The sequence below is a fragment of the Apteryx mantelli genome, chromosome 2 (genome assembly GCF_036417845.1).
Source record: "Apteryx mantelli isolate bAptMan1 chromosome 2, bAptMan1.hap1, whole genome shotgun sequence".
NCBI classification, from domain to species: Eukaryota; Metazoa; Chordata; class Aves; order Apterygiformes; family Apterygidae; genus Apteryx; species Apteryx mantelli.
In genome coordinates this window covers 143788970-143813020 of record NC_089979.1, presented here as the reverse complement: position 1 = coordinate 143813020, position 24051 = coordinate 143788970, and the positions used below count along the sequence as shown (strand labels likewise).

At 37.4% G+C, this 24051-nt stretch overlaps 2 protein-coding genes across 5 annotated transcripts in view; one reads left to right on the top strand and one right to left on the bottom strand.

The window, feature by feature from the left end:
- Positions 1 to 299: 299 nt before the first annotated feature.
- KRIT1 (KRIT1 ankyrin repeat containing) lies at positions 300 to 23820 on the bottom strand. Of its 2 annotated transcripts, none has more exons than XM_067291709.1 (17): positions 23787 to 23820; positions 21991 to 22116; positions 20917 to 21076; positions 19468 to 19560; positions 18441 to 18570; positions 16011 to 16254; positions 15598 to 15713; positions 15020 to 15163; positions 13564 to 13720; positions 13172 to 13279; positions 11283 to 11439; positions 8394 to 8545; positions 7513 to 7679; positions 5315 to 5402; positions 3734 to 3940; positions 3314 to 3430; positions 300 to 2260 (listed from the first exon to the last, which is right to left on the bottom strand). In XM_067291709.1, the coding sequence occupies exons 2-17, from the start codon at positions 22090 to 22092 to the stop codon at positions 2192 to 2194; spliced, it is 2211 nt and encodes a 736-aa protein (XP_067147810.1). In that variant the 5' UTR covers positions 22093 to 22116; positions 23787 to 23820; the 3' UTR covers positions 300 to 2191. The 2 variants fall into 2 exon arrangements, with proteins under 2 accessions (XP_067147810.1, XP_067147809.1); XM_067291708.1 differs by lacking the exon at positions 23787 to 23820 and adding an exon at positions 23009 to 23106.
- ANKIB1 (ankyrin repeat and IBR domain containing 1) overlaps positions 23360 to 24051 on the top strand; it is a 113289-nt gene continuing 112597 nt past the window's right edge. For all 3 annotated transcript variants that reach the window (XM_067291706.1, XM_067291707.1, XM_067291704.1), the window contains exon 1: positions 23360 to 23416. The gene's annotated coding sequence lies outside the window, so the exon portion shown is untranslated. The remainder of the gene's footprint in view (positions 23417 to 24051) is intronic.

The window sequence follows — 24051 nt, the reverse complement described above, 5'->3', positions numbered from 1 at the left end:
ACCTGCTGCGACTACGCAGCATCTGCAAACTGCTCGTTTGCCATGACTAAGTTTCCAGTTCCCCTGATCAATTCCTGAGTGGTGTCCAAGGTGCAAAGCAAAGTGCTCAGAGTATCTTCATTTGTAGTCACCATGGAAGCCTACCCCAATGATCACCTCTGATGATCTTCCTACAGAACTTGCAAAGATGAGTGTGTTGCAAAATACTCTTCTCTGGTGCAAAATGACTTTATGTTATTACCAAAGAAAGGTATTTGATGACACTTTCATAGTGGCTGTAATAATAAAAGCAACGTGACTACTGTTGCAAACAATTTATTAGGTAGTAATAAATAAGAATATTAGCAGAAAGAACTATACAGCAATAAGGCATATTAATACTGTTGTTGAACATGCAACTGTGACACCTACACATTTCAATGCTTTTCCTCTAGTTTTCTAACAAAGTGCTATGTCGAGAAGGGTGTTTCTGATACCAGTGCCAAGTGACAGCAAGGATGCACTATGAAGGACATATCTTTTATTTGTAGTAAATGCAGCAGTTAATAATCCATGAAGATTTACTGTTAATTACACGCCAATGAAGTTTAAGTAGCAAAGTACAGCTTGCTAAGGAGATCACAGATAGAGTTTCCTGTTCGTTTAAAAAAAAATTGCTTACTACTATAATTTCTTAAACTGTACTTACTATTTGAGAAGTTTAAATGCAAACATTAAGATATTACAAGATAGCATAGTTCTTAACACTTGTCTAACTTTTATTCGAAAACTTAGAGGCAAGTGCCAATATTTTTTTACTTTTCTACAAAACATTGCACACTTTTAGCATGCAGTTTACACAGAAGGAAGAGTCAAATGGAGTTTAAACTCTGAAATACTTACCAAAGGTTTTAAAGATATGCGTTATGGATAGTATTTTAAGGTACAAGAATATGTTTCAAACGCCACAGACACTTCATACCATCCTTTGGGGGGGGGGGGGAATTTTACCACTTTTTTTAACCTTCCTATTGCATAGTTTTCCTTTTAGTTAGGCATACTAAGAAAATGTATGTTTTTAGAAAAGGATTAAGAGTTGCCTGAAAGCAAGTCAGAATCAGCATGCAAATCTTTTCAAACACTTTAAAGACCCTTTAAGAAAATGTTCTGAACTGTTAGGAAATAAAATGATGGTCCCACTTAGGACGCAACTTGTTAAGATGCAATCCTGACTCTGCAAAGACCAGGCAGAATGCTTATAGACTGTGTTTGACTTCCTTGCATTATAAATCTTCATTCCTGCATCCTGTACTCTCTGGAGTCTCAAGAAACTTAAGTAATGAATAGGAAAATTAGTTTTGCAGAAATAGCTTAGTACCTCCTACATGAACTTTACTTGTTATGTGTTGCAATCCAGGATAAGATGTATTAAACTTTCCGAACTCCTCTGAATAAGATTTATTTGTAAGTATATCCTCCCTCTTCTTCACATACAAATGTTTTATATTGCACAGCAAACACAGAAATCCTGTTATTTTAAAACAAATGTGCTAAACATTTAATAAGGCTTCTGAATGATTTAAAATATTTCCCTTTTGACATCCTCATGCAATATTTTAGAATAAATATAAATACAAAATTTTCAGTATGATAAAGTTAAGAGTAAAAATAAAAGTCAGCTATCAGGTTTATCAGAAACCAAATAAAAAACAGTTTATCAAAAGTAGTTGCTCACAGGATTAATTGGTCTTCTAAGCCTACTTATCAGCAGTATCTTAAAAATGAAGTTTGTCTACAAAATACTGTATCATATACAACCTCCTTGATATTCCATAGAATGACATGAAAAGTTAGTAATAGGTTAAGTGAAACTTGCTTGATGGCACTGGTAATCCCATAATCTCCTGGGAACAAAGTCTTATTTGTTTTATTCTTGCCCAAATTGGTAAACCATTTAATTTCATCAGCCTTATTGGTTCAGCTCAAGACGTACAATAGCTTATATATGAAACAATATATAAAAATAATTAATATGTTGTATACTTTTTTAAAAAAATAAACCATGCAGCTTCTGTACAAAGTTAAAAAAAATGTATAAATTTACTTTTCCATTCTGTAAAATTCACGTACATGAATGTTTTCTGTTATGATGAGAATAAAGTTATTTTTCTTTAACCATAAGATGCTTTTCCATAACTACTGTCCATCTCCATCATTCATTTCTTTCACTAGGCATTAACTGGCCATTTAATTTCATCAGAAGTTTTACGACAAGACCTGCCTGTATAAAGGTATAGAATTAAACTCTATCAGCATTTCACAATGGTAAATGGAAGTAGAAAGCAAATAATTGAATAACTTCAAAAGTTACATCATTTTAGAAATAAGGAAAATGAAAACTGCCTAGGTTTTTATCATATATCAGAAAATAATTTTACAAATATTCAACCACTTCTGCCCCTACAACCATTTTAACATGGAATAATCAGATGAACAACTTCTGCCAAAGAAAGATACTCAAAGCTGTAATCTCATCACAAAACACTTTACCATGACTTAACATATTACCACTGATGTAGGCTGGAGGCAGAACAAGCATTTTCTATCTAGTACGCACAAAACACTGTCAAAGTTGCTGGTAACAATTGCTAAGGAACTTGCTTTATTAAACAGATCCTCAGTTTTCCAAACTCCTCTAGTTTTAATTGCAAAGTTACTAACTCCGTAACTTTAAGGATAATTCCAAATATGACAAGAATCACAGAGTCTGACAATAGTTAATGTATAATTATGCAAAAAATGCATAATTATGCAACAAACAATTTTCATTATTATTTTTTCCCTCCTGATATAGATACGTTTCATGTATTATGAACCCTCAAGGCTTCACATGCTAGAAAAACAAGCAAACATTCTGAAATATTAAATAAAAAAATTCTCATTTTAAAATCATATTTCTGGGGGCTTGGCTTGGGCTTCTTTTAAACGATACAAGAGTGGTCAATCTCAAGAGAGAAGAGGCATGTATCTAGTTTAGGAAGAAATATTTAACATAAATAAAGAATGATAAATGACCCAACTTCATGCATATAGAGTTAGTGAGGAGTTACCTTATAAATAGGATTTTTTAAGCATCTGATTAGAGTCTCATAAGGTACAATTCTCAAAATGAAAAAAAAAAATAGACTTAAATAACCAATGACATTCCATGGAAAAATCCCTCCCCCCTAACACTTCAAGTAACATTTAAAATTTGCTTTATCTTTGCTGAGTCAAAGATAACAAAGCTTACTGTCTCAGAAAATTTTGTAAACTAAATTTTGTCAATGCTTACCTGTTTGGTATGCACAATAAAGCTCATTTTGTTTTCCAGACTGTGGATTTGAAAACACGTATCTCCATCTCCCAACTGCCACATAAAGCAACCGTACTTCAGACTGAGGAGTAAGGCCTACAGTGAAATGCAGAAAACTATCATTCCGAAGATACTCTCAACACTTACAAACTGAACTTTCCTCTGTTCACTTATATAGGATTTTGACTTAGAACAGTTGTAGCTTATAAAGCAGTCGAGTGGCAAAAGACAAGGCTTTATTATTAATACCTTACAAAGATCTTAAAATCTTGGAAATCTTTACAGTCAAGTTTAACCAAACACTCTGATGCAAAACAACAATTAGCACAAAGAATTTAAGAGAACAGAATGCAACTTAACAGTTATTATTGGCAGTTCACTTATTAAGCTGAAGCTGACCTTGGTTTCCATGTTGAGGAGGTGCAACCCTTTTACATTTACTCCTACATACACTTTGATGACTTTATGGCTACTTGAACTTGCTTTGGTGAATATCTGTCCTGTGAAAAAGGCTGCTCCGTAAGTAGGAATTTCCCAGCAATTCTGCAAAAACATGCGCTGAAGATGATGCATCTCTTTACTTACACCTTCACTGGTGCTGAGATTCTAGAAATAAAGGAACAATGGCAATAAACAAGTCTTCCCAAATAATTGTGTTTATTTGAAAAAAAATACACTGTTTAGTGGAAGCGAGTATTCCCAAAGTGCTTTCCCAGCAACCATCCTCCAAAGACACCACACCCAAATTAAAACCTAGATCCACAGAAAGGTTCAGATGCCAAAGAAGATTGAGGCAGAATGCAGATGCCTGTACGAGCCTCAAAAATCCCAACCACAGGCACCTAAACTCTGCAAGTCTCCACATTTTCACCTCTATCAGCAAGATCTCACACTTGTCAGGGATAAGCAGCTAGGCACCCATCTGACACTAAATCCATCAGAATCCATAAAACTAACAATTCCTCCTTCAGGAGGTCTAATCCAGTGAGACACTGTAAGATGATCAAGTACCTCCCCAGACACAGCACGGATATATATATATATATATTTTTTAAACAAAAGAGAGATGCAGCTTTCTTTTCTTTAATGAAGCCCTCACTCAGAATGAGACGTGATTCTATTTCTTCCTCTTCTGTTGAGAGAAACACTCACAACACCGGGTTTTTGGAGTGCTCCCAACTCAAAATAGCCCAGTGTAAAGTACCCTAAGCAAAAGAGGGAAAATGACTACTTGAACTCTGAAACAAACAAACAAACAAGAAAATCAACCTGGCCACAAATGACATGAGAAGGCGTAAGAGGGAACACAAGTCATTAGCAGTTAAGGCCATGACTGTGGGTGTGGAGGATGGGACCAACCTCGTGGTTTCCACACCTTGCATTACAGGTTGTCCAAGTTCTACACAGCTATTAAAAAAGTAAAACATTAATATCTTTGGAACGAAGACTAACTCCTTTCCCCTTCCCTCCCCTCCAACTCCTCCCTCCCATAATGGCCTTAGAAGACTAAAAAACTGTGCTCACTCTTGCATACTCTCTGATACAAGAAAGAGTAAGAAGTCTTCTATGCCTTCTGCTAGACTCTAGTCAAGGGAGTCAGTGTGTGTGTGTATACGCATCAGCAGTGCTAATAGGTCCCTAATGTACAAGTTAGACTGGCAAAAAGGACTTTGTGGATCCATCACAACTAGATTTCATAAAAATCTACTCTGACATATTTTACAGGTATCTGAACTAGCAGTGTCCTCAATGAAGTTAACACTGAAGTTAAATGAACAGAGGACATAATTATATTTACTTCTAGCAAACATATCAACTGCAACTATACAAGAAAAACAGCATTCCAACAACCCAATTTGAAAATTCCACACACACACATTTCTAGTTTCGTATACCAGTATTTTCATACATTAACTGACAATAAAACAGTCAAAAAAAAGTTGAAGACAGGATTTTCTAGAATTTGACTATTTATCTCACCTTGTATTCGTGAAGTATCCTGTTTGTCCAGTGAGGAGCTTTACTTTTTAGCTTAGTGATTGGTACTATAGATTTAAGATTTTCTTCACTAAGAGAAAAAGCAGAGAAAACAATAGTTTTATTTCAGTAAACGTTAAGGACAAAGAACAATGTCTGCCAGCTTGTGTCTTTGAGCCACACATATTGAGCTAAACTGTCAGCTCCCACCCTATCTCACCTCATCAGTTGAGAAGCTTTCCTGAAAGGGAAGCCAAAGCTTCCTAAGATAGGGTGCAACTCTCAGTTAATGGAGATCCACTTTATATGGCTTTGTGTTATCCACTGTCAGCAGCCCACATCACGGACATGGCAGGGAAAGGAGATGCTGGCTGCAGAATGCATGGTCATCACCTGATTGCAGACCAATTCAGTGATTTCCAGTTTGGGAGCCAAAATTAGATACAGGGGGTCATTTAAACCTGAATATCCCATACTCAGAAACCAGGGAGATGGCTTATGGGTACCCTTCTCTTCACTGCTCTATTCAGCTGCACAAACTGTAAACTCTGCACTACCAAAGACTTGCCCATTAATTTAACATGAAAGTTAGGTCACATGACATGAAAGTGAGACTATTTATATGAAGTGCCCTTTTTTTAAACACTGAAGGAAGTCCTTACTAGTTTATTTTTATGCACAATTAATATAGCACAGTATACATCACTAGCTTTCAGAAATATTTAGTCCTTTTTTATTTATATTTGTCAGTAACAGCACATACTGTCTGCCTTGCACAAGGACAATGTATCCACATCTTCAAGGATATTATCATACAAACAACAGCCAGGATACATTTAAAAACTCTCAGCATACAAATCTTTGCATCTGTCTGAAGGAGAACAAAACTGATATGTATTTTCAAACATCTCCATTTGAATATGCATAGGAAGCATACCCCAGTGCCCACAAGGTTCTTCCATCTGGCCCAAACTATCTTTTCAAGTAGCCCTATCTAAACAGTCGAACACTTCCCTCTGTGCAGTATCAACTCAGAGCCACGTTGCTGACCTGCCCCAGTGGGGAAAGGAAAGCCAAGGAACTTGGCTTAAGCCCTGCTTAAGCAGCTACTGGGATTCAGAGTTCATATTAAACCCAACTGGGTTTAACTGCCCACTGCTGCTGGTGGGGCAGATCTACCAGCAATGTAGCCACAAGACAAGATGGGTCAACAGCTGAACCTACTGAACAGCCCACCCAAAAGTTCTCCAGTCAGTGAGCTCATTCATCTAGCTTATTTTGTGTTGGCACAGTCTCTGTACCTATCAGAAGGAAAAGAAAGGAAGGTACAGATGAAATCAGTACAGCCAGCTCTTTCAGGGGCAGCCCACGCTTACACCAGAGTAACTGTTGCAGAAAATGCACCCTGATTAAGTGATGGTGGAGAATAGGACCCAAAAAAGCAAGCCAATACACCCCAGCTGATGCTGTGAATGAGCAGTATAGCAATACCCCAAAATAGCACAGCTGCTGTTACATGAATGAGTTGGGGTGGAGACGGTGGGCACAGGAGCAAAGGTGCACACAGAAAAGAGAAATGAAATCCTGGTGTGCTCAGATACTGCTGTAGATATGTGCGTGGGAGAAAAAAAGCCACATCCCAGAACAGCTCACTTGCTCAGGCAAGTGGCGAGAAGGGGAGAGAAAAGCACCATCTGGCAGAGCCCTACTGGTGCTGTTTCTGAGCAATTTAGTCTAACAGTCCACATGGGAGTGACCAAAAAGATGTAACATCTCTCCATAGTTCCCTCAACGAGGGAAGAAATCCAGCCCCAGAAGTTGGTCTAGCTGGACACAGTAAGTGGTTTCTTCTGCGTCGCCCAAAATGAATTGTTCTGTTAAGTCTCAGTCCTCTTAAAAGCCTTCATTCACATCAGTACTGCTACTCATTTTGGTATTACTATATCTTGGTACAGATCTGCAGAATACAGAAACTCAGTCCCTCTGCATGGGATGGCAATAATTAAAATGAACGTATTTTTCAGATCCCATGTGTAGATTCTATGAATACAGGGGAGGTTATGTGGATACCCTGAACTGGAGCAGTGATGGAGAAAAATAATTGCTACAGCATACCTAAAGTTTATTTGAGAATAATGCAGTAAGTGCTATCTAAATCATTTCATTTACAAAGAAAATTTTAAGTTTAAAGACACACTTACTTTAGAAAGCCCTGTTTATGTTTCTTGCTCTCATAATTTCCATAGACTATTTGCAACAGCAGACTTGCCAGTGTGATCAGCTTGGCATCAGGTGATGTATAGAAACCTTTCAGCAAATTATATCTGGCTTCATCAAATAGGATAAGAATAGCCAATGGATCCTCAATCTGTTGAAAATATTTGAATAGTATGATTTCTTTGTAAAAAGAAAATGAACTTAAAAAAAATAATAATACAATTTCTCATTGATTCAAAGACAGAAGACAAAAGTGTGATCCTCCCTGAAATGTATATTTTAGTAATGCTTGGTAATAGAAAAAAATATAATGCAGAAATATTTTCAATGACTTAATTACAGACTTTACTGATATAACACGCTTGTAAATTGTGGGTGACTAGCATACCGTGCCTAGTCAGAAGTTCCTGAGAAATACTCACATCAAACTAATAATGTGTCAAAACCATTTTATACACTGCAGTCAACAAAATATATCAGAGATTTTAAAAATTATTTACTTAGAGCTATAAACTGTGTTTTTTCTCAGACATCCATTCTGAATAATAAATTTGAATAATCCCATTGAAACTGATCAATTAAATATCTGAAAAACCACGGTACAAGAAAAGGAAAGAAAATAGGGCAGGTTCTTATTAGCAGTATGACAGACAGGTAGAGATTGGGACACATGGCCTTTTGATAAACCAAACAGCTGAGAAGGTGAGAGATCAGAATATATGTTTAAATGTGAATGGCAGAGACAGGAAAAGAACGTGAAGACCCAAACTATTAGAGAAAAGAGGTCATTAAACACACTGAGTGTTGATGGTCAAACTGTTCTAATTTTGACCATAATTTCATGCTATCACTTCAAAGTGCGGACCTTTTTTTCAATTTCCAATGGAAGTCTCACATCTCTTCTCAGGAAAAGCTGTGAAGTTTCCCTTTGAGGATCCAAGTTTGTCAGTTCAGTGAATATTTCAGACCAGTCTCGAATATGCTGCAAAGGCTTGTGATACGGCTTCAGCTGGAGGCCTGGAAAATAACAATTTTGTTTACAAATAAACAAATAGGACAAACCAGGACATACATGGATGATTGAATGCTGCACCAAACCAGAACATTTCAAACAGAGGACTCATTAAAGCAACATTTTTTTCCATGTTTTCTAAACTGCTATATAGAAATGGTTTTGAAAATATGGATTTATTGACAAAACTCTCAGAGTCAATTCAACAAATGCACTAATGATGAACCTTTATTATTTTCAGCTTCTCAAGAGTGAAATTATATTAAAAAAAATTAATGGAATACCAAGACAGACCTTAAAACCAGAAGAGTAAAGGGCCTCTGGAAAGCCAGCAGCCCAAATACCATATTAAATAAAATTGCAATAATAAAAATGTTAGAGATTGTTGTGTCAATTATTCGGGGAGAAATACAAAGTCTAAAAGTGAGATTTTGACAGAAAAATACAGACATAGATTATAAAGGTATTTGCCACTTTTGGATATACACACCATAAACTTTTCAGAACGGACATACCTTTCTTTATCTGTAAAGCATCATGATTCCTAACAGGCTACAATCATGCGATTTTTCATGTCCTCCTGTCTATGTGAAAGCTGACAAATCAATATTCTCCTCATTACTGTATTTATCTCATCCTCACTGCTCTGGCTGTTACCTTGTGATATTTTATAATCTATTCACCTGACTTATCCACCCTGCATTCAAACATAGAAAAAATTATCCTTCCTATGTACAAGAAAACTATGGTCTTTACAGTTGTATGCAACAAAGTGCAAAAAAAATCATTATATAATGAAAACACATCATTAGTTTTATGTAGTAAATCAGAAGTTGATTTAATTTCAAGCTTAGACAAAATATCTTGAGAATTACTTTTTTTTTTTAAATCAACACCTAATGCATCAGTGATCTGTCCCCTCAAATACAAAACTAATACTTCAATGATTTGAGTAAAACATGACATACTGAATGTCTATGTCTTTCTGAATGTCAAAGGGCACAAGCAGCAAAATTTCAATGCAAACATTTCTTTCTATTCCAAAGGCATTAGCCTCTATGTTTGTCTGAGGGTGACAATAGCCGTATGATATATGGCAAAGTAAAAAGGCAAATGGGATGACAACAGGAGAAAAAGGTTTAAAAAAAACCAAAAACCAACACTGAAGAGAAAATTGCTTGCTTGCAACATTTATAGATAGAAAATATATAACAATGCCCCTGCAGAGGAAGATTAACATCAACAAACAAATTTAAATGTAAAGCTTCTGTATTAACAGTACTGTCAACACAATATCCAACTAGACCCAGAGAGCAGAAATCGCAATAGTGTTTTGCGAGTAGCATTATAACGTGTCCCACAGCTACCTTGTCACAGCAGTACTGTTTACGTGTTTTCTAACAAAACACACAATCACAATTCATCAGCTCTTTCATAGTTCTTTTTATCTTTTGCTATGTATGTCAGACTATAACTATAATATACTTTTTATTTAAATCAGAAATATGAAAAAATACAGTAAATGTAATAAAGATGTTTGGTACCAGGTATTCACCAAATATATCTGAAAACTTGTTTATCAAAAATAGTTTTAATGCAAAATACATGATAGTTAGTATGATTAAAGGAGCTAATGAAGTAACTTTAATCAACTTTAGTTACTCATTTTAAATAAATTAAATATTAGTAAAAAGAACTACGTCCACGCAATTTCAGATACTCTAGGAAGAAAAATAAAACTAAAATCAGGATCAGTCAGCAGTAAGGCCTGTGACAACAAAGGTGGCCTATAACAGAAAGGCAACCTGCACTAGCCTCATCTTCCCACATGAAATAAATAAATTCCAGACGCCACAGTGACACAGGGCCAGACCTACTGGGGATGCCCAGAACGATGCTTAGAACAGAGAGCTCTCTGCTGCTCTGCAAACACAGTCTGGAGACATCAGACTGTAAAGGCTGCAAGTTGATCTACTGGAAAGCTTGAGAAGACGGAAGAGAAAGTTGGGTTTCAGTCCTTATGCAAAAGACACAAGAAATGAGACCTAAAGAGATTAGAGAGTCTCTGGCAGGTGCAAAGCATACTAACAGTCTAGACATAAGTTAACTCTTCTGTTTGAGAAGAAATATAATTTAACCCTGCCGAAAAAGAGAATTAAAGCCTGTGGCTCCCGAATGTTTTACTGATGTGCAGGCAACAAATTGGCTAAAAGGTTACAAAGATGATTTAAAACAATTAACAGCCACTTACAAGTATATTAATAAAGTTGAAATCATAAAAATGAGCTCTAATTCCAGTGGTCAGTTCTCTCAAATTTACTATGCACCCTGTTTGAATGATACTATTTCCCCAAACCAAGCACAGAGGATTACACGCTTTAACCGCAAGCTGATATTCTGGAAATGATTACTCAAAGCTAATGTAGGCATCCAAATATAGACAAATATATGACTTGATTGCTAAAAATGCTAAGAATTCAAGAGCTCCAACTAAGCTTCAGCTGCCTCTCCATGTTGCTGTACACACTGTCTTCTGGCTACTTTCAAACACAAAACAACTGCAGGAGCTCTGCAGATTTCAAGAGTACAGAATACTAAATGATGGTTTCTGAAAACTGATACAAAGAGGGCATTACAGAACTGTTAGAGAACATATGGCTCAGTTTCCCTTTTTTTCCTGACAAATTACTTTTTTTTTTTTTTTAAAGGAAGGGAGAAGTACAAAAAACCCAGTGAACTTACTGAGGTTCTCAGAACAGATCCAGATAGTAAAGTACTGCTGAGTTTCTTGAGACAAACGCATCCCCTCCATTATCTGCTGTACAGTTGTATTGTTTCCATGTTTCAACTCAACAGAGCGGTATGACCCATCCATACGATAAATTCGTGCCTTTTCATACTACATAAAAAAAATTAAATGTATTAAACAAACCACTTGTTAAAATCCTATCTTTCTATTAGCGCTTCTGAAGAGGCAAGCAATTTCACCATAATTCAGCAGCAACCATACTGTTGAGAAAAATTACATTGCACAACTCCTGCAAATTTACTGTTTATCAAAACGGCTTGTTTCATGTCCTATGCAAGTTCTTATACTGTACTTTCTAACACAACAACTATGAGAAAAATCCTAATGATATTTTGGGGACTTCACTTCTGTTGAACTCAAAGGCAAGCAGGAATCTAAAAGTTCTGAGGGATTTGAGCTTTGCATATCCTGAAACCTCCTTCTCACCATGACTGGCAGGTTGTGAGTTATTCCCATCGTTTAGTCTATACTTAAAAGATCTTAATGTATTCCACCTTCAGCTCTAACATTTGTATCATACAATTGGTAACTGACTAATTTTTCAGAGGAAAACACCAGCCTTTACACAGATCCCAATACAAGTATACAATCTCACTAAGAAATTTTAGCACTTCTATAATACTACTAATAACAAATCATTTTCTCCTTCAGAATTCCATAATTTTCAAAGAATTACAAGTAGGCCCAGAATACACCTCTTTAAAGACATTCTTAAATATAAATCAGGTGCTTAAAGCAGGTACACAGAAATCATAATTAATGAAATTTCCTGTATTCATCTCTTCCTTAAAAGTTCAGTGCTTCAGCTGCTTAAACAAAAAGTTGCAAGAATTTGTCATTTCTCCTCCTCAAATCTGCTTAGTCCTCAAACCCTGAGACATCAATTCTAGAAACTTCTGGAAAAAAGATGAATGCCTTAGAAAGTGACAACTGAGTGAAAATGAGGCTGGAACGTAAAACATCAGTCGATTTTAACTGCAATAGTCACTGTGATTCCTATTGCCTTAACTTCTATCACTAAACTTGTAGTTTTACTGTATTAATTCAACAGCAATAGGTGACAACACAATATCACCTATTATGCTGGGAAATCTACTTAGAAGGCATGCGTTAGTCTTTTAGAGTCATTAGACACAACTCCCATTTGATCAACTTCATAATAATAACTAGAATAAGGGAGATCAATTCCTTCTTTAATTTGGAAGATTCATTCATATTGAGTGAACTGAAGATTCTTTAAAACACCTTGAAAAAATTTTGATAGGATTACTGCCACCTAACTACAGACATACAAGTTCCATCTGAAGTCAAAGAAAAGAAACAAGTGCTTTTTATTCATCTATCTTATTTTAAATATACTTCAGGATGAAAGGACTGGCATTATAAATTTTGTTTACTAGCTGGGCTAAATCTCCACTGACTGCCAAGGAAGCCTAGGCTGACTAACTGATGTAAGTCTAATTTTGGAGAAGCCTACATTTAGTCAGCTGAACACTCCTATATATTGACACATAAAATGATAAGACATAAAGAATACTAACGGTTGAATGATCAGTAGCAGACCAAATCAGCAGCTGATGTGATGCTCCCACAAATAAATCAAAACATCACATTTGAAGCCTTACATAAATAGAAACATTTAAAGAGACAAAATGTTAGCTTTATCAATACCAAATAAATTACATTACATGTAGAATACTGACAAATTAAGCATGCACAACTGCATGTTTCTGGTAACAGCTATAAGTGGGCCTAACTCTCTCTCAGAGTTTGTGTGTAAATTATGTATAAACTTTAAACTACTTAGAAAATAAACTCATACAGGTTTATTCATGGCTTCCTTCAGCAGTTTTGCAGTTTCTTCCCATTCATTTTGTTTGTTTTCTTCACAGACATTCAGTGGAGATCTTCTTTGTTGATCAGTAATGTGCTACAAACAAACAGAAACGCTGATAATACACTGTTTTCACTGGAGATAGGTAAACGCTAACACTTTTTTGAGATAACTAAAAATCATTCATCTTAGGGTTCAGACATTTGATTGATAATGCAATGGGAAAAGTGGAGTTACTGAAAACGATTTAACCAGGTTTTTGGCAACCTCTCAACAGGATCACCATGTTTACACATTGTGATCTGGGGACGCAGCATTTCACCTGCACGAGCTAGCTAGCGGTGCTGAAGCTGCTAGGCAGGGATACAAACAGAACTTACTCTGTCGATTTCCGGATGGTTCAGCAGAATTTGCACTATTTCGGCATGCCCGCCTCCAGCAGCAAAATGAAGGGGAGAGCTAAGCTGCCCATTCAAAAGGTTTGGATTGCATTTCCCTTTCTCCAACAGCATTCGAGTGGCTTCAACTTTTCCATACCTGCAGACAGATTAAAAGCAGAACAGACACAGCAAATGTAAAATAAAATGTTTTTCAGATATTCTCACAGATATTCCTAAATATGAAAAAGCATATTACTATGCTTGGAGTGTATCTTATGTTTCAATAGTTGAAAATTTTTTTTCTACATTTACTTCTTGATTAAGATAACATATTTGTAACTATCCAAAAGATTCAAAAGAAGTCACATAAAAATAAGAAATTCTAACAAGATTTCTAGTGTAACCTAACAGTAGCAATCATTTCTAGACTGTAATTATACACAGAAGTAAAGCTTTGAAATGTCACCAAAGACAATGGAGCATTAGTAAGTTTGTTGAAAGTAAAATTTTTAGTTCTGCACTTATGTGGTACTATCTAGTAACAATTTATTGGGATTCATTATAGACATAACCAAGCCTGCGTTAAACTAGCTAGCTTGTGTAGTTGTAGCAATCCAGTCATGGCAAAATAGAGCTCAGCCTTGACTGAAAAAAATCTGCTGGAGAAAAAGAAATCCTCTGATTGTCATGTAGCTGAATCCTAAGGACTTTTAAGCTTCACGCTAAAATCTGATGATTGTTAAATCTTGTGTACACCATTTATGCAAACTTTCTGAGAAACACAAAAAAATCAAGTAAGTTTCATTTTTTTTTTATAATCACGTTTGATTTTCAGGTTCTTCATGTAATCAGATATTATTACAAATATAGAAGACTGACTTGCTTAAAGATAAAACGAAAGCACTTTTACCACAGCTGAGGAATGCTCTGAAGAATTCATAGAATAAAATCATCATAGCATTAGAGAATCATAAATGTCAGCTGAAAGAGACCTCTGGAGGTCACCTAGTCCAGCTTCTTGCTCAAAATATGACTATCACAAGCACTTGCTCACCTCAGCTCAGCTATTGCCATGTTGTCATCAGACTGCTCTTTAACCAACAAGCAAGAGTTACCTCCCTGGACTATACCCAAGATCTCCAACAGTGATTAGAACAGATGCTTCAGAGGACAGATATAAGAGGCAGTAGGTAAGTATTTGATAATAAGGTCACCACACTGAGATCTATCTGAATGGTTTCTGAGGAGACCAAATGATCTCAAATGATCTCAAAAGGTGAAGCAATGCATCTCTTTGGACAGTTAACACTAACACATACTACAGTCACAGTGTAAAAGTCTAGAGTTTCTCAACTTCTCATTTTTTGAGTCTGTATGATAAAATTACGTAAATGCTTAGTGCTAAAGACTCATGACAGCAGAATGCATTTGGCAGAAATACACTCAGTTGGCTCACCAGCATGCATAATGAATAGGTGCCCAGTGGTCACTATCTAACTGATTAACAGAAAACTTTTTATCCAGAAGGTGGCTTAGTAAATCAGAATCGCCTTCGCAAGCACTGCGATGAAGAGGGAAATCATCTACCCACTGGTGCTCCCTGTGAATGAAAAGGGGAAACAGGAGGGAAACACAGTTCAGAAATATTTCAATAGTTGAACAAAAAGACTTTTTTTTAAATGACTAACTGAGGACTAACTGTAGATCTACATAAAGAATCAAGATAAAGCTCATGCAGCTAAGATGCATCAATATTCATACAACTAGTATTTCAGTCGCACAGAAGTCAAGCCACAGCTTTATTCATTATGCCAAGAAATGCTTCTCTGATTTTATTTTGTAATTTAAATCTTCCTTGCTCTGTCCTTTACCTGTTATGTTTCAGTACCTAAAGATGTAAAATAGATTTTTTTAAACATGTATTTGTACACTTAAGTACTAAAGTAATGGGAATCTCATTCTGACTGAGTCTACCAAGTATTACTATAATACAACAAAATTATTTGTTAATGAAAAAGAAATGTAACACAATACTTGTCCTCGGTGACACTGCTCATGCTACGTTGCCACTTTTCTCTTTTTGGAATCTGAATCTTTGAATAGTCTGGGGCTCCAAGGCCGAAGTATGGATTTATTACCACTTTGTCAACCTGTGAAGAAACAATTTAAAACTGAAAAAAAAAAAAAATCTTACTGAGACTTGACTAAACAATCCCCCGTCCAAGCCAAATATTCTCTTTGAACCAAAGTTATGATAGTAACTTTCTACAGTTAAAGGAACTGGTGTTCAAATGCGTGAATTTGAAAGTCTAATTTGGCAATAAGTGTGCAATAAATACATCTGATTATATTAAACATAAAGCACACTCACATCAAATACATGAATGAAATGTAAAATGAAAATATATGCAAGTTTCACAAATATTAATAGAAAATATAGTTCTTACCCTATTGGTATACTGAAGGTCGGACCCAAACAAAGGATTATAGATACACACATCTGCTTTCTCCAATGCCAACATTTTACTCTTTATTTCTAGGGCAGTATAACCCATGTGTAACGAGCTCTCTGTTTGACCAGGTTCTATAGCATAGGCAGGGTTTATTACATTTGTTTTAATTCTCTCAAGAGGAGATGGTCTGAATAAAGCTGGGATGGAATGAGACTGGGTATGGCGTTCATCCAACCACCTGCAGAAGAGAATGGGCATATAATTAATTTCCAAGTAAAAAAAGGACTATTTTTGTCATGCCTGTCCATTATTCCATCTGATTAAGGGTTGTATGTTCGACAGAAAAAACCCTCCAGGAATAAGACCTTATGTCCATAAAATTACTGGACTCTATGAAGTAACTCATCTAAAAAATTCTTACGTTTTAATTATCATGTGCACAGCTGATGTTATAGCACTAAATTAATCCCCATACATGAAATTTTGTGAACAGAATACAGTTATGCAAATAGTATTTGCTCAAGTACATTTCCTGCAGATGCAAATTCTCAAAGAAAAGGAAATTATACGTTAAGGTAATAGTCACATTGGTTAAAGCCACAACACTTAACACCACCAAGATGTTACATTCTAATGCATTTACTTTCAGTTTGTGGTATTACTACTCTCAAGGTACAAATTTAGAAACTTAAAGTAGATTGTTTAAGTTTCAACATCAGTGCAGACTTAAGTCTTCCAACTCTTCTGCTTTGTTAGTTAGGGAGAAGTGGGAGAAGAGAAGAAAGGGAGGTCCTTTGATAGTTTCCCAACTGCCAAATCTTTTTCAGGTGGGCTACCACCTGCGAGACAGAGGGGGAAGTCATCACGGTCCACCTGCTGCGTTTTCTCCTGCCACATATGCTTTGTAACACAGGGCTCAAGGAAAGTTACTCATGGTTATTTTGGGGTAACTATGTTTTCATTTAATTGCTAAATTTATTTTACTGTTATGTTGAACAGGGCACATGTTAACTAAGGGGCTAAAGCCCTGTCTGTGTTTAGGTTTCTGCAAACACCTTCTCATAAACTTGAGATAAACATGTACTTTGGAATACAATAAATTTTAGTTAGTGATTTAGCCTGGAAAGGTAGAAGAAAAAAAAAAAGTATGCGGTTTCAAAAGAGAGATCCACTGATACAGACTGCTTGAAGTCTACCTGTCCCAGAACCACGTGTAAGGGCAGAACGTGGCTCATGGGCCAAAGCATACGCTTAGGCCTGGATCTTGAAGTCCCACATCCAAGCTTTGTTCCCATCACTGTTCAAAGTCGTGTTATGAACAGGGACGTTAAAATTGTGGTCATGTGCTATAAATACCCTCCAGCCTGTCTGAGGTATTTTCAGGCAATTTCTCTAAAACATTGTCAGATTAATTAGTTAAGGCAATTTGAACCTTTCAGAATTGTTGTTTCAGACTACTGACCTAGAAAATCATCAATATAAACTGTTTTCTGTTATATTTCCAAGGTTTCTCTCACAACTGTAAGACTAGTAACACAATTTAAACAAAGCCTAGAGTCTGAAGGCATTCATTAAGTAAAAAATAAATGTAACAACTGACACTGCTACAGATGGAAATATTACAACTCTGTATTAATAAACTGTAAAAACCCTACACGTAGAACCTTTTTAGGTAGTAGGCTGTAATTTATATTTTTTTGAGACAGCGAAAAGTTTTGCCTAACTTTAGTAATGTGTGGCAGAATAAGATGCACATAAACACAGAACCTCCCTGTTCCTGAAGATAAACGTCTGCTTAAAATACAGTTCAACAGACTTACTCCTGCAAATAAGGTGATACATATGTATGGACTGGGTCAGACACTTCTTTGTTAAGGGGGCATAAAAAGGCCAAAAAAACGCTCACATGTTCAATTTTCAAACTACTATAAATCTAGCTAAACAACTAATCACCTCCCAGAAAGTTAATTCCGTACTTCAAATAAACTTGTATGGCTGGGGAAGATACTTCACTATTTGTAAAGGGAGGTTTAATTTAAATGCGAATCTCAACATTATATAACTAGCAGGATGTTTCCACTACACTCTGGAAAACACTCTCAGTGATAACATATATGTCATTTATAGAAGATTAATCATTAACATTTTATATGGTTTTATAAAACTTTCATTGTGAGCACAAACTTTTAAGAAGACACTTGATTTAAATAAGCTACCATTCTTCAGTTCCCAAAAACACTTTTAAAGATTTAGAAATCTGTCATCATGGTTTTGGTTTCTGATAATCATGTGAAGAAATAACATGATATTACTATGATTTCCTTCTTAATCAGAAGACTGATGTAAAACCACTTGCTACATCTACATATGTCCTTGTTTATCTTCTATTTTAACATGAGTATTTTTACTGATGGCATTTCTTACTTATCCAAAGCGATTAACATTCTTGCAGTAAGCGTAGCAAAATGGGTGCTGGATTCACTGCAGACCCTCATGATGTCTTGTAAACAGTAGAACACAGGGCATCCAGGGCTGTATGCGTATTTTGTATTATCTAAAAAGGAAACAGACTCTGAAGACACACTGACAAGAAGAATCTTACTTTCCCTTCTGGATCTTCTGTAGTTACACATTCCCAGCTAAATGAGAGTTATTTTTTTTTTATGCTACAGAAGTTTAACTTTTTCAAAATTGCATACAATCCTTATGTAAAAACTCACTGTAACTCAGCAAAGTACCCTTACAAACCTTAAAGTGTTCAGTTACTATTCCACCAGTGTCATCAGATTCATTTGAGAAATAATTATAAATGTATACTGGTGCCAAAAAAAAACCCAACCACTGTTGGTTTTGAATAGGACTTATGGACAAAGTGGTATTTATTGCTGTTGGTAACTTCACAGTCATATTTATTTATTTGACAGTTTTTATCCTTAAGGCTTATCACAAAGAACAAATGAAGAGTTTTCCCAAAAGCACACAGACATCTGCTTCAAAATTTTTTAATACTCTACTTACAAGCAATTTACTTTGCCCTTTAAATACTTTATTCATCCTTCCTTACTCAAACAAAAATGTTTAGTGACTTAACAAAGCATTCTTCTCTGAGTAAACAACACTGAACTGAATTGGTTGGATGCCTTATTTACATTGGCATTCGGTAATTTTTTAAGAGTTAATGCATACATTTTGGAATATAATCATCAAATAAACAAATGCAGCTTAAAACAAAAGTGTGCTATAGTTACAGAAACAAATGTAATACATTACATAAGTTTTCCCCTAGTTTAAGTAACTTTTTCAGGTTTTAAGGTATTGGGAGAAAGGTCTGCACCCAAATCTAACTTTTTAATGCTTACATAAAGAGTCATATCACATATTCACAAAAATTCTTAAGAAACCATCAACTGAACTTCTGCAAAATCCATACTACTTCAGAAATTACGTTTACCTTTGACAACAGTTGGAACAATGTAAAGTGATGCCTCCTGGCCTGCTTTCTCTCCATCAAGAGGAAACTTCTTCATTAACACTACTCGCTTTCCTAGCAATAAATAAAAATAAATAAAAAGCAATAAATAAATAAACCAAAAAAAAAAAATCTAGAGTTGGCTGACTTAAAGGTTAGCAGACCTATCCTTCCCAATTTCTAGGAAACAAAATTATTTATTACCAGAAATCTAAGCAAGCTAAAAAAATCTAAATGACAGTAAATTATAAAAGAACATAAAGATAAAGATATACATACTCACTAGCCTGAAAAATAACAAGACTGTACACCTTTTCTCATAGTAACTTTTCTATGCCCCTTATTATTTGTCATTACAAATGATTCTTCTCCCAAACCACCTGAGTTTAAGCAAGATTCTTTTTGAACTGGAGATCACGAGTACATGCTCTATTCCATGCTAGGGTGAATTCTTTATTCATGTAGGGGTATGGCGATATTTTCCATGTTATCTTCCCTTCCACACTTACAAAAGTTAGCAGTCTGCTTGCTTTTCTGACCTCAGCTATATTTTTTAGCTTGGGCCCTCGGTCCGAGGCAAGTTAGAACTCCCACGCTCCATGAGCCAGAATGGTTTTGTTTCTGCTACGCATCACTTAATGTCTATTAATGCTATTATGTTATTTCATATTTCCTGCTCAGTTAGCTTTGGTAAGTCCATCCAGCGCCAGTTATGGCCACCTGCAACATTTTATCCTCTAACTAGCTCTTCCTTTTCCAGGTTGTTAGCACTGTACTGTCTTGTCTGCACTGACAACCTTCCCAGTGTAACCTTACAAACCTTTCATGGCAGAGATGTGGTACACAGCAAAAAAAGTGCTGTAGTCAGAACAGTTTATACCAAGCTGGAAATGAAATAAGCTGGCTAAAACAATTTTATCAGCACAAGTGTGAGGTTGTTTGCCAGATCAGCTATGTCACAATAATAACAAGAACATGTACTAATCAAATTACATCTATAGCTGATACAGTTATGCCGGAAGTATTTTAATGTAGATACTCTGTCTACTAAGCAATGCAATCAGAAAAAATTTATTGACTAGTCAAGTTTTAGCTGAAACTAAGGTTAAAAAAGCCACTTTAATCTGATTTGCCAAAAGTTTAGCTATAAATCTCAATTTGAGGTGACAAAGTAGTACAGACAAGGAAAGTTCAACTTAATAAAAATCTTTTAGGAAGCATTTTATAGAGCTGGAAGTTAAAGGGAAAAAAAGGTAGATCAAAGGTTTTAGCTATATGGTTGTTCTGGGCCTGGGCCTTTTTGATGAAACCCCCAAAATGTCTTGTTTTTTAAACTAAATACTTTGCTTTTGAACAACTTCTCTATGCCCATTTCAATTTTAAAATATTTTACAGCGATATCAACAATAGATTGGATTAAAACATTTTTACCTTTGATACCCTGATTGGCTGGTGAAATCGGTTTGGTGGCTTCTAATACATAATCCAAGATGCTCTGGGTTATCTCAGTGCCTCCCTGCAGTTTGGTTTCCAACAAAACTTTCTTTCTTTTTTTCTTTTGACCTTCAATGGGAACTTCGAGCAACAAAATCTTTCAAACAATAATGAAACCAAAGCAGTATTTAAGCACAGCTGAAACAAGCACAGAACTCTTTTTTTTTTTCTTTTTGGTATGTATTGTACCACTGTAACAAAATTCAGGCAGCACTGAACGTGGGAGAGTACCATGCTGAAGTCAGAATGACCTCCAGAAGGGCAAGGCTAGAGAGAAAAATACAAGGCGGCATCCCTGGACTGAGCCCCTGCAGAGCAAAAGGCCCACCAAAATGAACCACAAGGCAAGTCGAAGCTGCAGAGGCCTGACTTGCAAGGTATGTCTGTGAATCACGTGCAGATTCACATTTTAAATGAAAAACTGTTGCATATTCCTGGTATGCTGAAGTTTTTAGCCTGTGGATTTTAGAGAAAATAATTCCTTCAAATATACTGTAACATAACAAAATAAATAAATATACTGAGGCTCTGGTATTTGCTTAAACAAAACACTTCCTAGTGTTTGATATATTTTTCATCTGTGGATTTTGCCCAGGACCAAATTCCAGTCCCTTCTCTATTAAAGATGTCTTACGATTTTACTAAGATCTAGAGCCAACTAAAAAAAAAATTCTAATTCCGACTGAAATAAATGGTAGCTGGTCATATAAATACTTTTGAAGCCTGGGCTTTAGTATCTTTAGTAAGAATGATTAAGCCTTGGGTTCCCTACTAATATTGATACTATTGTTTCTCTATTTAACAGAGACGCAAAGAACAACAACAAAGAATTATAAAACTGTAAAGTGTTCCAATACTATACTGATGGGGCAATGCATAGTAGGTATATATGATGTGTATACATTGTTTCAGCTATCTTATTGTCAGATTCATTTTTCTGCCATATTATTACATATATTATTAGATATTATGTTTTAAATTTTAATAAAGCAAAAAAAAAAAGAGTTTTACTTCATAGGATTTAGCTCGATATTCCCGAGAATTCAGGCTAGCAGTATTTTTTGGACGAATCACAGCAACATATGCATCTCCAATGTTTTCTGGGTTTCCCATCTTGCCTTCTTTTTTATTTTATCACTAGAAACAATGAAATAAACAGGAAATAAAGGTTCAGTTAAAAAAAAGAAAAAGAAAAACAACAGCACCCTAAACTCCAGGATACAGTAATTATATCCACTGATGCTTTGCTTTATTCGTTTATATTTCTTTAACTGGAGAAATACCAGTGATTGCTATAATTCTGCTTCACTTCCAAAAAAATAAGAATGTGGACAACATAAAACGATGGAGGAACTCTTACATTATGCAGATTTAATATGAATAATCTTGTTCTCTATTTTGCAAGCCAGGCAAAAGGCCAAAGAATTTTAGGACCCAGAAAACTATATGAAATTACAAAAAAAAAAAAACCTTTAAAGTGACAAGCTGCATAAATTATAAAATGTGTTATTATGAAGTACTGCATTCCCACCAGTTCCACAGGAATTAAAAAAAAAAATCTGATTTTCCATTTTTTCCTAATAGGAAGTAGAACACAAACTTGCCTACAGCCTAGCTAACAGAACTGAAAAAAAAATTCCATAATATGGATTTTTGGTTTACTTCTTTTTACTTCAGCAGGGCTGTAAATTGGGGCACAATTTACTCAAACTGAGCTTCTGGAAGGAACACATCTTCAGTTCTGCCAAAAAGTGCACAGAGGTCTTTAGATTTAAGGTTAAACTTTGCTTTAACCAAAAGTGGCAATTCTCATAGCCATAAAATCCTACCAAATAGGTAAGGTAGGAAAAGCCTCCCAAGGCCAACTGAATCACGTACTGGATTTGAGAAAGAGGGTCACGGCTGGGCCCTGCCAGCTGATCCTTCTCCTGCACCGCAAACGAAGCTCCTTCCGTCCCACCCGATCAGCAAGCGCCTATCACCCGCAAATCAATCCCTCCGCCAAGCAGGGATTTTTATCATTAACTACCTGCGGCTGCTTCACCTTTCTAGGAGAAACAGAGGTCTTCAGACTCGTGTGCCCTGCAGCCAGTACTTTTTGCCAGGATCAGACCAACTGAAAACAACAAAATAAACGACAGCAAGCACGTCGTCACCTTCAGTTAAGGTAACGGCCTTAGCCAGCGGATGTAGCGCTGGCACCTGAGCAGTAAGCCCGGCAGGGACACATCCAGGCACTGAGCCGCGTTACAGCAGCATCCAGCAACACCGCGCAGAAAAGCGCTGCTGAGGCTCCCGACGCGGGACCCAGCAGCTTCGAAGGGCGCAGAGGCGGCGCCGCCTCAGCGGCAGCGGGGCAACGCGCTCCCCGGCGGGGTCCCCGCCGCGCACCGGCATCGCCGCGACGCGACAGGCCGCAGCGGCGGCGCCCGGCGGGGTGAGCGCGGCCGCGAGGCGAATCGCTTCCGAGCCGCGGGCCGGGGCGGCTGCAGGGACCAGCGGGGCCGAGACGGGGCGAGAGGCAGCGGCGAGGCGCAGGCCGCGGGCGCGCTGCTCTCGGGCACCTCCAGGCGGCGGCGGCGGCGGCAGCGCGCCCGCCACGGCTCCGGGCAGCGGCAGCCGGCGCCGCGGCCTCGGCTCTGCCGCGGCTGCCGAGGAGCCGGGGGCAGGGCAGGGCAGGGCAGGGCAGGGCCGGGCCGCGGCCGCACCCGCCCCGCCCGCCCCCGCGGCAGTCTCCGCGCCTCGGTGCCCCCATCGGCCCCGTCCCGCCCGGCTCTTCCCCAGAGCCGCCCGCACCGCCGCCTTACTCGGTGGTGCCGGCAGCCGCCGCTCCGCCGCGCCCGGCACCCAGGCCCCGCGCCGCGGCCCCGCCCCCTCCCTCCCCCGGCTCGGCGGATCCGCTTCCCGTCGGAGCCCCGCGAGCCTCCGCTGCCGATGAGTTTCCGGGTCGGCGGCCTGAGCGCCCGCCGCTGCCGCTTGCTGACCGCGGGCGGAGAGAAGCGCGAGGGAGCGGGTGCCGCGCCGGGCCGCGCCGGGAGCGAGCAGCGCTGTCGCGCAGGCGGCCGCGGAGGC

Bases quoted from the DNA above. Each gene is read 5' to 3' on its own strand.
- KRIT1 (XM_067291709.1), bottom strand. From the start codon at position 22,092: ATGGGAAACCCAGAAAACATTGGAGATGCATATGTTGCTGTGATTCGT. The intron at 18,571-19,467 runs GTAAACGTAATT...TTTCCTTTTTAG, and splicing joins TGTTCCAACTGTTGTCAAAG to ATAATACAAAATACGCATAC. The intron at 2,261-3,313 runs GTAAGCATTGAC...ACCTTTATACAG, and splicing joins TTATTGTGCATACCAAACAG to GCAGGTCTTGTCGTAAAACT.